Source organism: Gymnogyps californianus, chromosome 7 (assembly GCF_018139145.2).
Source record: "Gymnogyps californianus isolate 813 chromosome 7, ASM1813914v2, whole genome shotgun sequence".
Classification (NCBI taxonomy): Eukaryota; Metazoa; Chordata; class Aves; order Accipitriformes; family Cathartidae; genus Gymnogyps; species Gymnogyps californianus.
In genome coordinates, this window is record NC_059477.1 from 11,964,827 (window position 1) to 11,979,654 (window position 14,828).

General features: G+C 35.9%; 1 protein-coding gene across 1 annotated transcript in view; it reads right to left on the reverse strand.

The window, feature by feature from the left end:
- The window catches only part of PGAP1 (post-GPI attachment to proteins inositol deacylase 1), a 33,274-nt gene that overhangs the window by 267 nt on the left and 18,179 nt on the right, over positions 1–14,828 (reverse strand). Inside the window, exons 12-26 of the mRNA XM_050900453.1 lie at positions 13,790–13,841; positions 13,457–13,534; positions 11,939–12,014; positions 11,578–11,651; positions 11,435–11,486; positions 10,643–10,709; positions 9,656–9,764; positions 9,241–9,279; positions 8,038–8,131; positions 7,283–7,373; positions 6,867–7,064; positions 4,632–4,767; positions 2,788–2,838; positions 1,314–1,537; positions 855–959 (exon numbers count right to left, since the gene is read on the reverse strand). Coding sequence (XP_050756410.1) covers positions 855–959; positions 1,314–1,537; positions 2,788–2,838; positions 4,632–4,767; positions 6,867–7,064; positions 7,283–7,373; positions 8,038–8,131; positions 9,241–9,279; positions 9,656–9,764; positions 10,643–10,709; positions 11,435–11,486; positions 11,578–11,651; positions 11,939–12,014; positions 13,457–13,534; positions 13,790–13,841 — 1,446 coding nt within the window. The remainder of the gene's footprint in view (positions 1–854; positions 960–1,313; positions 1,538–2,787; positions 2,839–4,631; positions 4,768–6,866; positions 7,065–7,282; positions 7,374–8,037; positions 8,132–9,240; positions 9,280–9,655; positions 9,765–10,642; positions 10,710–11,434; positions 11,487–11,577; positions 11,652–11,938; positions 12,015–13,456; positions 13,535–13,789; positions 13,842–14,828) is intronic.

Here is a 14,828-nt window from a genome sequence, read left to right on the forward strand (position 1 = left end):
GTAAGAATATAAAGAAAAAATTACCATTTTTGTAGCCATACATGCAGAAGGTATGGAAATACCATATTTCACTTTCTTTTGAAAAATAATTTATAGATTTCAAGGATTTGTTCATTTTTAAAAAGAACACATAGGTGTAATGGGCAATAACAACTGATGCATAAGCAAATGCAATTATTCAAAAAGGCTAATAAAATGTCATTTAAAAATATTCTTATATTAATTTAGAAATAAATTCTCTGTAACAAAGAAAGTTTTAATGTTTACATCATTTGAGTTAACAGGTACCTGTCAAGAGGATAAACTCCTTTGGTTATTATTCATTGTCTTTCATGAGGCACTAATTTTGTATCTGAACAAGAAATGCTCTACCTGTCAGCAAAACCAAGTGCTCAAAACTTCTTAATCCGGTAGAAAGCACGTTACATTTCACAAGCGTGCCCATAAGGGGAAATTACAAGAACATGACTATAATGGTTTGAAATTCACTTTTCCTTGTAACTTTCTGACAATAATTGCTAAATGTATTAGGATTCTGTAACATTTGGAAGGATTCAATGAACTGTGAATTAAAAAGTCACTGTTAAAGAAGTTTTTATGCAACTGATTATTTAGATAGCAAATACTTCATTTAAGTCCATGTGGTAAATACCAGTGATTTTCTCCACTTAGCTGAACTATAGGTAATTTGCACGGATTTTAACCAGTCTTTAAGATTTAACCATACAAGTTTATGAATCTCTATGTAGGCTGAACAATTACATGTCTGTGCAGCATAAATTAAGTTTTACCACACAAATGGAAGTAGTAAGAAAGAAGCAGGAAAACAAGAACTGGGGATTAGGCTACAGTACCTTGATTTCATTTCAGAAGTACTTGAATTCATGAGAATTTCTAAAATGCATACAAGAATAAGAGCTGTAGATCTACATGGATCAGGATCAAGTCTAACATTGTACCTGCAAAAAATGGTTTAAAAAGCATGTTACTTCTGAACTAGGCTATGAAATAAAATCCAAGTTGGGAACAAGCATGTGCTGATAACAACAAACATACATGAAATGTATATGGCATCACAGCCTGACTTTAAATCCTTTCTGAATCATTACTTCCTTCAGCTTATCACTGATTCACTTAGCACCTACTTATATCATAACATAAACCAGATTGCATAGAAAAAACAATTATAATTAACAGAAGTCTTTGATACTATAAGGTAGCTAATAATGTAAAGAGTCAAACATTTGCACTTTTTAATATCTTCAAAGGTTCATATTCTTTTCTTCCACCTCACTGGCAATTTAAGAAGTTACCTGAGATTTTTTAACCAATAAATTAAAGATGGCAAGTTGAGCAGCACAATCCATGTGAATAAATTGAGAATTGTAATATGCATCTTAAGACTGTTAGTGGCTTCAGCAATTGTTGTACTCTTGGAAAGAGATTGTGTTGCTTTTGAAGTGCTGTCCATTGAACTCTGGTTTTTGACTGTGTGTATACTGGAGTTCCGTGAAGTTTCTTTTGAGCAGTCTGAATCCTGAAAATAAAAGGCAAAAGTCATAAAAAAATGTACAGGCTTGTAAGAACCCATGCTAGGGGAGGAGGAGGGAAAACGGTCACAACAGTATCATACCAACTCTGATTTAAGAAGAAAATTTGCAATTTCTCTCTCAAAAAGCCATCAAAAGCAAAGTTCAATAGTTCAATTTTAAAGCATCTAGATTTAACCAGAAATTTCTCTTACACTAATAGTTCATATGTCTTTGGCAGAAAAGGATGGAGAGTGGAGATGCCCTGACACCAATGCAGTGATAAGAAATGGAGTTCCTGGAAGGAGGAAGAACAGAATAAAAGTAGTAATAAAGCATGCGGGCGAAAATCACAGATGATCATTCATGGAAAAAGATACAGGAGGTAATGCAACTGGGAGTAAAACATTAGCTGTAGGAATAAATAACAAAAGATAAACTATGAGTTGGCAGATGCTAACTTCCAATGACAAGGGGGGGGACGGACACCACAAATGAAACAAAACCAGAAAAAGTTACACGGAGATGAAAGAACGGAAGGAGAGGATTTAAAACTAAACAAACAAAAACCGCTCAAAGAAACCCAAAGAAAGCCATCAACAACTTTTTCTGGCAGACTGCTTTTTTAACTATGTTTGCAAAAAAGAACAGGTAGTTATTATATGCTTGTATCCACACATGCTTACATCTTGGATCCTATACCTTAAAGTAACTGGAAAAACAAAGTTCACAATGCATGAAACCCAGTGCTTCTTCACTCCTTTTTAAACAGCTCCCAATTTACTGCAGTCTCTGTCCATATTCATCTAACAAATCATATTTGTCATCTCCTGATTAAAAAACCCCTAAACTCCACAGACTACCTATCTGGAAAAAAGTATTTACCTGTAGTACAGACTATTATCTAGAAATTAAATTTATTTCTTTAGATAAGGCATGCATAATCAGATACCAAAATTTAGACAAAAACTGTTGTTCTGTATGTGTTCAGAGACTACGTTTTCTTCTTAAATGAACTTCAGACAAGTTCACACTGCAGTGATCCTGAACAGTGAATGCAATAGTCATATGTGACAGAACAGGCTACTCAGGTCCTGGCTCTTCCTTCACATCATGCACACAGTAAGTAAACTACAGCCATCCAGTCATCACAGCACAATCTAATACTACCAAGGCAAGATGATAACAATTCATAACGCATAGGTTTGCCAAACAATTTTTGGTCACAATTTTGAACAGAAGCAGGAAACAGACTTACCCCATTAAGCATGTTTTGTTCTGCTCTTACATTCACATGTAGTTTGGCAACCTGTAAGACAGACAGTTCAGCTTTTTTTAGTAATGTTTCTTCACACAAAAGCTGTAGTGTACAAGAAAAAAAATTTTGGGCTAATTATTTTTTGACCCTTTTTATAGCTAGATGATTCTATGGCCCCAATGGAGCTGCAATGCAAGAACTCCCTCTGCCTTTTGTATCAGCAGCATCCAAAGTGCTCTCTTAAGGACGGATTTCCAAGCACAGAGAGAAAACTTATGCTGCTCTGCTTTCTCCCCTTCCACTGTGCTTGACACAGAATACAGAGTGGAAAATCTGCACACTCTCCTGCTAATTCAGTTCTACTTCACTTTCTGCAGAAACCCATGAACAGGCCACATAGGAAAAGTCCCATGTCAGAGATTTACTGCAGAAGGGGGAGTAATGTCAGCATGGGAACGTCCTTCACAGGGTAGCCTTATGTCACAGGGAGTTCAATTAGAGATACACATGTTCCACCTGCCACCTACCTACTTCAGACCACCTGTAAGCTGCTCTGCTTTGTGCCCCTACTCCCAGATGCATGCTCCAATGCTTCCCTAATAGCTAAGTACAGTAGCTGATTTAGCAGCTATATAACTATAGGGTGAATCAGGTAAGTTAGACGCTGTCCTGGTTTCGGCTGGGATAGAGTTAACTCTCTTCTTAGTAGCTGGTACAGTGCTGTGTTTTGGATTTAGTGTGAGAATGATGTTGATAACACACTGATGTTTTAGTTGTTGCTAAGTAGCGCTTATCTTCAGCCAAGGACTTTTCAGTTTCCCATGCTCTGCCAGCAAGCAGGTGTGCAAGAAGCTGGGAGGGAGCAGAGCCGGGGCAGCTGACCTGAACTAGCCAAAGGGATATTCCATACCACGGAACGTCATGCCCAGTATATAAACAGGGGGGAGTTGGCCGGGCGGCGCGGATCGTGGCTCGGGAACTAACTGGGCATCGGTCAGCGGGTGGTGAGCAATTGCATTGTGCATCACTGGTGGTTTTTTTTTTTTTGGTGTTTGTTTGTTTGTTTTTTCCCTTCCTCCCCCTCCTTTTTTGTTATATTCCTTTTTATTACTATTATTATTATATTATATTTCATTATTACTATTGTTAGTATATTTTACTTTAGTTATTAAACTGTTCTTATCTCAACCCACGAGTTTTACTTTTTTTTTTTTTCCCCCCTCTTTCCTCCTCCTCACCCCACTGGGAGGGGGAAGCGGCTGCGTGGTGCTTAGTTGCTGGCTGGGGTTAAACCACGACAGACGCTCTGATGCAAGGAAGACAATGGAAGCTGAATGGCAGGGACTAAATATGAATCTTTGTGGCACTAGCCAAGGGATCAGATTAGACATACAGTGAGACTATCCTAATTCTACAATATATCCACCGTCCTTCCTTTTACTCCATGAAGATTTGTGAAAAGTCTTTAAAGATAAGAAGTACTCAACAGAACATTCCAAGTCCTCCCTTTGCTAAAGTTTCTCTTCAAGGGAGTTATTAGTCTTTGATTTTATAACATTACCTATCCATAAGTTAAAAGTCACAATTATATGCATTATTGTAGTAGACATATGGGACTGTACATTTCTTTGGAAAAAGCATTATCAAAAGAACAAAATAATTCTAAAGATTACAAGATTGTGAGAGTCTGATAAGTTCAAAAAAGACCTATTTCAAGTATGCGAATAATAACATTTAAGTATGAAAAATGGTAATCTGTACTTTTGCTTTTAACATGGGTTTAATTCAAAGCATACAAAATTTTGAATTCAGTTATAACTTCAAAATGTTTAGCCTTTCAGTACCTTAAACAAGTACTGAAGATAAACAATGAATACAGCAAATGCACCGCAAGTGGTCCAGCTAACCAAAGCAAGGGATAACACCCCGCAGAGTCTTCTGGGTGTAATCAACTTGTTATCTTTTTGAAGTACAGTAGGTCTAAAAAAAGACAAAACTGCTGTTATACTCTTCTAACAACATCAAAACTACAAAGATCAAAGAATACTTCTGTTTTGTGAATGACTGAAAAGAATAAATTGCTCCTGAACATTGGTTAAACACTGGAAAAATAGTTAGACAAATTTGAACATACATACCAACTGCTACATAAGCTACTTTGCAAAAAAAAAAAAACCACAAAAAAAAACCCCACGAACCAAAAAAACCTTTCTTATCAAATGGACTAACAAAACAATCTTACACCTTCCAGAATGTAACTAATGTACTATTTTTACTTCATTTGGGGAACATAAAGGATACACTGGTGAACATAAAGCATTAGATAATGCTAACTGTAAATCTGCATCAGTCACTAAGTTCTTCTGTTCAGCCCAAGAGAACAAGTATCTGCACAGTTGCATCATGAAAGTGACTCCTACTACAAACGTTAATGCACTGCAGCGTTCAATGATAGTACAGCAGCATACAACAATACGTCTCCAAGAGATTAATTCTGTGACAAACATTCTTCCCAAACAGGAATTTCTGCTTGCTCAGTCTGAGAGACACAGAAAAGCTTATTTTAGTTTCTGGATTCCAGCTGATACGACTAAGAGACAAGTAAGAATCTGAAACGACAAAGGTGAGCTGAGAAGGTGTGACAACGAGGGGAACGGGGTGGGGAGGAAGTGCAATAGAACTATGAAAAAGTCTGTACTTCTTGGATATTCACGGAACATTCCAGTATTAAAACGGACATTGAAAACAGAAAAAGCATTATTTGGAAAATACAATTTTAAAAGCCTTTGCAACAAATATTGAAAATAACCACAAAAAGAAGGCTAGTTGGCAAGAACAAAGAATTCAACAGACAGCTAGTGACAAATTCTTTGCTGCTGGCCATATCAGGTCATTTCAGAACACTGAGCAAAAGTCAAGTGAATATTATCTACTTTAGAGAGACGTATAGAATTTCCCCCCCCCCCCCGCCCGCCCCTCCCCCAGAAATTCAGGACTAGCTCAAAACCTCTGTAAGGTACTAGAACTGCGTAAGGCACTAGAATTTCAAAATGAACAAGCTGACTTACAGGCAGGCACACAAAATCTTATTTTTCTGCCTCTGCCCAAGACATTCTCAGGGTTTGCAGGAAATAAAAAGCTTTAATTAAAAGAGTATGAATCGAGCTAAAACTCTTAAAGATTTAGTAAGAGTAGTTTCAAAACTTAGAAGTTTATCGCTTCATCCCTTAAAACTAATACTGAGCATCTACTGTAACTTATAAACAAGATGGCCAAGAAGAAATAGCTGACACGACATCTATTATTTGGTAGAATAAGACCAGAAGCACTAATGATGAAAAAAGAAAGAGTTTATTTAGCAGATATTCTCTGAGTAAAGAGCATCCCAACCAACTTTCTGGAGACAGAGTTGGCTCAAATCTAGCTGAGGACTGTTATCAGTGTGAGAACAGTCAAACCATTAAAATAGCTAAGCATGTTATCCAATTTACTAATTTACTCTTTCAAAATCTTTTTATCTTCCTTGCTTTTTTAAAACCCTATTTCATATTTGAACATTCATCTCTACAAGCAAAAACATTCCAGTGTTCTTAGATCTATAAAATTAATCAGTCTTGTAGGGTGAAATTAACGCCCAAGAAGTTTTTGTTTTACAAACCTGTTTGCATTCTTTCATGCAGTTTATCCAATATGAACAATGAGGAATGGATTGCAATGCTTATAGTCCCTTTTCTAAATATATACATTTCTTTTTTGAGCCGCTGAAAAGGGAACAGTTCAGTTGCTTTCTTTTCCCCAACAGGCTTTCCTCAAAAACAAACTGAAAACCCTCATAACAGCTGGTAAAGGAAACAAGAAAGCCATTTATGTTCCCTTTTGGAGATGTGGAATGAGGAATACAAGGCAATCCTCATACTTCATTAGTACTTAACACTGACAAACCCAGATGGCTAAAACCATGTAGGAACTATATTGCAGAATTTAATCTGCCCAAGCATTCACACTGAAGCAAACAGAAAAAATTGACAGGGTCACAGTCATCTAAAAGAGCATAATTATATAGCATAATACTGTTTTACCTAATCAGAGTTAACCATAATGAAGAGAAGAGTCTCAGAGATGTAGAGAAAAATACTCCACTCCAGTAGGCAATGCCTGTCCCAAAAAGAAATAGAATCAGGGACACAAGGGGGAACCATGCATCCTGACTACTCAGTACAGCAGCATCCACCTCGGGTAGTGACAGTGATTCCCATATCTCTCTAAACCAGTTAAACCTGCCAAAAACATGAAAGCAGTATTACTTATCACTTCCAATCGCTGTTACAGTAAGATATATATCAACTATTCCTCCTACTACAGCCTTTCAAACAAAATCCCAGTCAGGTGTTCACAATGACTACAGATAAAATAGTATTCCTCCCCACCAACAGTTTTACTGAAACTTCTGTTTTGGAAACTGCTTTAAATAAATAAATAAGTTATGCAAACTCACCCCTGCAGAAACACAACAATGCTTATAAGAGGTTCTACTTTGTAGGGTTTAGCTGTCCTAACTAGTTCAAGGGAAAAGTCTGAACATTGGCCTAGAACCAAGAACAGAAAGCATCTATAGTTATTATTTTGTCATGAACTTTAACAAAGAAGATCCACAACAAAAAGTAAATTCAGACAAAGGTTTGAAAGTTTACTTTAAAACAAGATAACCATGTCTTATAACAGTACTGTAAGTCAGCATACTTCATCATCAAGGCCCTTATTCACTGGATCACTCATATTCAGGTAATATGTCACAAGAGCTTCTAGAGAGATTACGGAGTTTGTTGCAAACACCACCTGAATTTAAATAAAAATGCATTTTGTCTGAAGACATATCTAAAAGTTAGTCTGTAAATCTCATCTTAATGCAAGAAATAAACTGTTTTGTGCATATTAACAACATATTTTAAACTTTTACATGCATTTTTAAGTAGACTTCTAATTTTAAGATATTGTGCAACACCAATCATTTGCAAAGGAGGGACTGCAGAGTAAAATAATACGGAAATATTCTGCTACAACACAACCTTGGAGAACTACCAACAAATAAAAACCGAAACTGAAGAGCATAGATCCAAGTACTTGCACAAGTTCAATGATACTTAGCTTAAAAAAAAAATCACAACTAGCTACTCTTTGAACAGTAAGTTGGATAAGTAATTTCTCTAAAAACACTTGTGACAGAAAAAAAATTTTTTTCTAGAAAGCTACCTGTTGATATCAATGTGCTCAATTGTCCTCCATAAGCAAGAAGAATATTAGAAACAACATAGACAGGAAGAGCACCAGCATGGAACCTTATTATCTGAAAGTCAAAGATATAAGGATAACTTTTAATTTATATATATAAAAATATATTTTAAAATACACACAAAAATATTATCATGAAACCAGCATGATAATGTGATTAGAAAATCTTTTTTAAAAGATTCAGTCTCTCATTATGTATAGCTCATATCAAATATCTCATAAGTATTTGATAACCACCATGAGCAATTAATGTTATATATGAAAAATACTTGAATCTCTCATAAATGACTAATCAAATGTGTTTTGATAAATGACCAAATTATAAATGAATGCTTTTTTCCCAGTCAAGACAAATATTAAAAGAATACCGTAGCACGTTAAAGGTGTTTCAGTAAAATAAATTAAAAAATTAAAAGTAAAAGGCCATTTTCCAAGCAAAACCTGCATATAGTTATATATGCTTTTGAGCAAAGAATTTTTGGAAGCAATTTCATGTATGTTTTAATTGATTTCCACTGTCCCAAGTCATGATTAATATACAAATACCATATAAATTCTTCTAAAATGATAACAAAATTAAAAATCCTTGATATAAATGCATACATTCAAATAGAGAAACTTGCCAGTAATATTCCAGCACTACACTTAGGTGCTTGTGAATTAATTACTTTTTAGAATCAGAAAACTGCAGATGGCTAGTCTATTTTTACTGATAATCAATGTCAAAATGTATTCTTCATTGATAACCAAAGAAAATTTGTTGAAAAGGAGCATGTGGATCTACTTAGACTTTTTTTCCTAACTTCTAGTTGATGCCAAATGTATTTTAAGGTTTTAATGCTACTGACTCATCAGGCAAGAAAGTGAAAGTGACCTACAGTGTCATCCCTTTACAGATACTCGGCTAATCACAAAGCCAAATGCTCAACATTCGCATTAGCTCTTCAGAGCTAGAGTGCTTTTCTACTCCTCTGAAAACTGAGGCCTGACATTTATCCGGATGGGATGCCTTGCCAAGTGACAAGGTTTTAAATGATCACTGAATAGTGTTCCTCTTGGCATCAAGAAGGAATCTGAAGTGCCATAGTAGGGAAGGGAGGAAGGGAAAACTTCTATAGATACTACTGACATAAAAAACAGTCTAGTACTAGAAGGTTTTCTTACTTGCCCCAGAACCTGTAAAAGTGACGTCTTCAGAATTACCTTGATAAAAAAAGAAATATTTTATTATTTTATACAATGGTAAGCGTAAGTACAAAATACTTTTATTTTTAAGCTGCCAACTTAAGTATTAGAATATGGCAATCCCATAACTAAAATGTACAACAGCTTACTACTGACTTTTTAAAAACAAATGCTTTAAAGTTTTTCTTAGAAATGAGAGCCCAACTTTCAATATAACTCCATCTGTTGCAAAATACTTGTAACATGCACTACATTTACAAAAAGGCCAAACAGGCCACCTTTAGATTTGCTTAGTATTTATTTTAATTAATTAGCTACATGTTTTAAAAGGCTGAATTATGCAAAAGTTATACAGCAATGCAAACTGGCTATAAAATAAATTTGTATTACTCACTTCATACTGACAGTCTGAGGAAGAGTAAATATTTAACTCTGGAACCGTGCTGTCATTTTGAGGCTGAGCAATATGCAGTTTTGCAGAAATCTCAGTAAAAGACGGAACTCTGAAACAGCAACTTAATTGGTAATTGTTGTCCTTATAATCAAAGAAAGCCAACCATTACTTAGTCTTCAACAAGTGCACGTAAAGCAGATCTAGTACACCAAGTGTCACCACAAGCTATGAGCGAAATGGCATAATGAACTTGTTTATCCTATCACAAAGGACTACATAACATTCTCAATTCACTGTCCTCTGAACTATCAAGAGACATGGTACTAATGAAAACAGACAAGTTTAGCATTAGCGTACACACTGCCTCACAGAACATGTAAATATGCTGAGTGACAAGAATGGGAAGGACAGATTCTCAAGAATACAATTCAGTTTCCTGCAAGTATTATGTTGTTAGAAAATATGGGGTGGGGAAATAGGGAGGTATCCTTAAGACCTCTAAAATAAACAAGGAAGACAGTTTTCCAGCCATCTAAAATAAAGTCAGGTTGTTCAACTGTGATTCATGAGTGACACTTATTTCAAACCATATCATTTCATTTTGTCAGGACTATGCTGCTGAAGCAACCTAGGGCTGCTGTGTGATCCAAACCCTGGCTTATGGGAAGAAGCCAGCATCCAGAGCAGCCTCTATTCCCCTCATGAGGGCGTCAAAGATTACGCTGAGAATTTCAGACCAGCAAATCTGACTTCCTTTTCGAGAAAATTAGTGAGAACTATTAAAGAAACAATTAGTAGATATTCTTATTCTGAGGAAAAGTCAAAACAACTTTGTCAACAAGGGCAGAAAGGTAAATGAGGAAAAGATGCAGAAGCCAAACACTTAAGACTGGACAAGTTGTCTCATATTAGAAATATTACCACAATAGGATGCAAACATTCTTCAAAAACATATCAAGAAGTAATTATAATTGTTAAAGTCCTTACTTCGCTACAATTATTGAGTCTTCATGTGACCAGGGTATATGAAGTCTGTAAACACTCGGTTTTCTTTCTGAAATGGAAGAGAATTAAAAAATGTAAAATTAATTAAGAACAAAATGTGGCAACTGTCTCCAAAAACTAAAATGCAAGTAAAACAAAGGTGGCATATAGATCACTATACAGAATCACTGGGCTTGCAGTTACATTGCAATTGACATTGCAGTGCAGATCAGTACACTTAGCATTGAACAAAAATGACATTTTTTAACTCATGCTGTTACAGAACAAGACAGCGAGACATCAATGTTTAAAGGCAGGACAGTTATGAGAAAACTTCTGGTTTTCAATACAAAGCTGTAACCTCAAGCTAATAAATCCATCACCTTTTTTTTTTTTTTTTTGAAACAAAGTCCTTTAGCATCCCATTCTGTTTAAGCTTATGTAGCTCAACATTCAAATTTGAGTCCCACAATTAGCAAATAAAAATGCTAGCCAAATGTGCTATTCTTGAGAAACACTTTCAACATAATGCAGAATCCTGCTGAAAGTTCAACTTCCCTTTGCTGGGAAGTAAGAAAAACAAACATATGAGGACTAATTCCACATTTTCTTTGAGCCTTCCTTCTTAACAAAAAGTGGAAAGTGAGAGATATTATCAGAGACATTTGAGCAGATTATAACAGCACGGCCTAAACCCCATTGCCTGAGAGGACTTCTGTTTCTATCAGCTTCAGCCTTGAGAATTTTCAACAAGCTTTGTCTTATAAATTTATTCTTTAGAAGACTTATATTTACCTTTGAGTGACTGGCAGTGACTCTCTATATAAATTTTGAAAGCTTGATATATCTAGAATGTAAAAAAAAAAAAAAAAATTAAAATCACTTACATTCTCCAAACAGTGGTTACGTTAGCTTAAAAAATTAAGTAGTATTCTTACTTGGTTAAAGTGCTGGAGCTGTACATTGTAAAGTAAGCCAGTTGAATTTAATAGAATTTTGCTTGAAGAAAGCCCTGTAAAGGATGTATTATTTTCACATATTAGATAAAATTATTTGAGAACTCACTAGATCTTCAGATATTTTTTTTTTTCCAGGAGACTTATGTGCTTCTATATCTGTTAGTCAAAAACCCCACATTTTGTATTTCTTTGTCTGTTACTAACAAAAGCAGTATTAACTTTAGTAAAAACAAACCCCCCAAAGCCTGCTGATCATTGGAATTTTTAGGCAAATTTATTATCCAAATGTTAGTAATATTAGTTTTCCATTTTTTTTCCAAAAGTAATATGCTGTACTTACCAAATGAAAAAAGATGTGTTACAGGAAGCTGTACTGTTCTGGAATCCTCTTTGAAGAATTCACAGTCCAAAGTATACTGCAATTCAGGATATTAAATACAGATCTAAAACGGAGCACAAGACTATAAAGCCTTTGCACTTCCCAAATTCTATTCACAGGCTCAGGCAGAGTCCAGGACACAAATACTGAAAAGCCACCTCTCCACACTCCACTCACAGGGACTGGCAGGTAGTTTGTTCCTGTACACAGCAGTACAAGTTTGGGTAGCTTAAGCATGACTTCCAGGTTACTCTAACTCTCACCCATTTACAACAGCCTTCAAAAGGCTATTCAAACAGCTGAGAACAACTAGAATCCAGTTCACATCCCTCCTTCTCAGGTACATCTTGGAGGGAGGCGGGGAGCTGTTGCAAAGGAGAGTGACTTGTCCAAACTCTGGATACAATTTCCTAAGCAAAAGGAACCTTTAGTTTGTCTCCTGAAGTTTAATCATGCAAAAGCAAAGCAAAGTATCCAGCAGGTGTGAGTTGTACCATCTCTAATAAGTATTTAGTTCACTTGAAAATTATTTTCCATTCCATTGTAAATGCAGCATTTGTTTACTTTTTAAAAGCACTTTCCAATATTTAACACTGGACTGCAACTTAGCACGTTACATTTCACAAGAGATCTCTCTTCTGTCTTTGCTTATCCAGGACGTTGTACATTCCTAATTTAACTGCGAGATGTCTCCGTCGCAACTACCTGAAGATTCACTCATAGACGAGCATTATAATTTCTTGGATCATGGATTATTATACCACAGACACAGAGACTGTATTTGTGTTGCAGAAAGGAATGTCAGATCTACTTAGGCTTTAAATTGTTCTGCCACTTTCAGGACTAACTAGAAAGGCCTGCTAGACCCAGCTGGGTAATACGCAAAGGCTGCTTAGATTCACTGCAAGTGTTCCTCTTACTGAGATCCTGAGAGGTCTTGATGCAAAGATATCCAACTCATCTGTGAGATTCAGAACTATCAAACTCTGCACAACTCAGTCTACCACATTATTTGTGGTCTCAGAGCTTGCAGAGGTATCTGTACCATGCTCCCCAGAATCCATACGTGGTGGATTATCTATGGCATTCTCCGCAATGGCATATCTCTCTGGATAAGAGAACTGACTGTTCAAAAAGATAAATATTCAGGAATACAATCAGAATATTAAGAAAAAGAAGGAAGAACAACATTTGAATCTCCAAGAAGAACTCTAAGAACTGGTTTGAGAACTGTTGCTTTGTATGTTTCCAGTACTATTCATGCCTTGCATTTGGTATTTTATCAAACGAAAATGTTTCTGAGCTTACAGAAGATAACAAAGTTACCTTCAAACCACACTGGAGTGTAGGTCTACAGTTTCTCAAAGTAACTTAGCACATATTTAATATACTTCCTTTTCCTTCCATCATAGATAGCATCTGAAAGCTACGAACACGCTAAGCAAGCAACTTCTGCATTTCTTTTTTTTTTTTTTTTACCTTATTGCCAACTGTGGGTGGTACCTGAATGACAATGTGGGACAAAGAAGGATGGTCCTGAAGTTTCAGTATTACAACCTTAAAAAAAGGAAAGAAAAAAAGGAAAAAAAAAAAAGAAAAAAAAAGAAAAAGAAAGAAAGAGAAAGAAAAGCCATTACTGAACATACCCCTGAGCTTGCCCCTTGCCAGTTCCCAGACGTCCACCTCCTGTACCCCTTCCTCTGGAATACAACTGCATGTTCCAATGCTGTAAACAGAACAGATCCTTCTCCCATGACATGCAACTACCCCACAAAGCACCTCTCCCTCCTACAAGTTATGTACAATACTTACCTTGGTGGTTGGAAGTAACTCAGCTCTCCAGGATAAATCAGTAGCTTCCAGGCTGTAAAAATTCATGCACATTAAAGGATGAACATATTCATTATGCAGGCACTATGTTATGACAGTGGATTAACATACCAGCTTTTCTCTCTCTGTACATGGATTCACATGATTTTAAATTGAGAACAAGTTTGGGTCCACTGCAGTTAGCTACCATAGTAATTTATCAACCTATAATCAATTCAGACACTGCAAATCTTGTTTTTGCAAAAACAAGTTAAGCAAAACTCTAACTCTGTCATACACAAAACATGCAGCAGTTATTAGCCACGCAACTTCAGACACATAATGAAAACTCTTAATGAGCTAAAATAGCACTGGCATTGAATTAACACACAGTTTATTAGCATCTTTTAAACATCAAAAGTACCAATTTTTCCTATGGGAACATCTAAAACATACTATATAAACCAAAAATTTTGTTAGCCGCTGCAGAGCTCGCAGCGGTTCTAAAATGGTGTGTTCTTACATTAACACATTAAGTGTTAACATTAAGTGAACTGCAACACATTCATTCAATCATTTTAAGTTATGATTTTTAGAATACCAGGATACTTCTGTTTCTTTAAATAGTGTTACATGACCTCAGGACACAGTCCACAGCAAAACCACTATTATTAGATGAGGTTTTGGGTAGCAGTCCTGAACTAGGCTAACCTACACTTGATGCTGATCAAAGGTTAGACAAAGGAGTAACAGCCAACTTCTCCTTGGATCAGGAAAAAGTAATTATGACATCTGGCTGTCAGCTGGAGGCAAGACTCTGTGGCTATACACCTCAGCACAGATCCCAGAACAGATAAATACTATGCTAGCTCAATTCCACCTGGAAGTTTTCCCTAATCTGAAGGGTAGATTGAATTTACTTTGAGCTTATTTTGCAAATGTAAGCTAAGCCAGTGTTTTAAATCCATTTTGTAACGATTGTAATGACCCGATTCAAATAATCACTAAATCACCCACATTTCTAAATATTTTTCATATGACA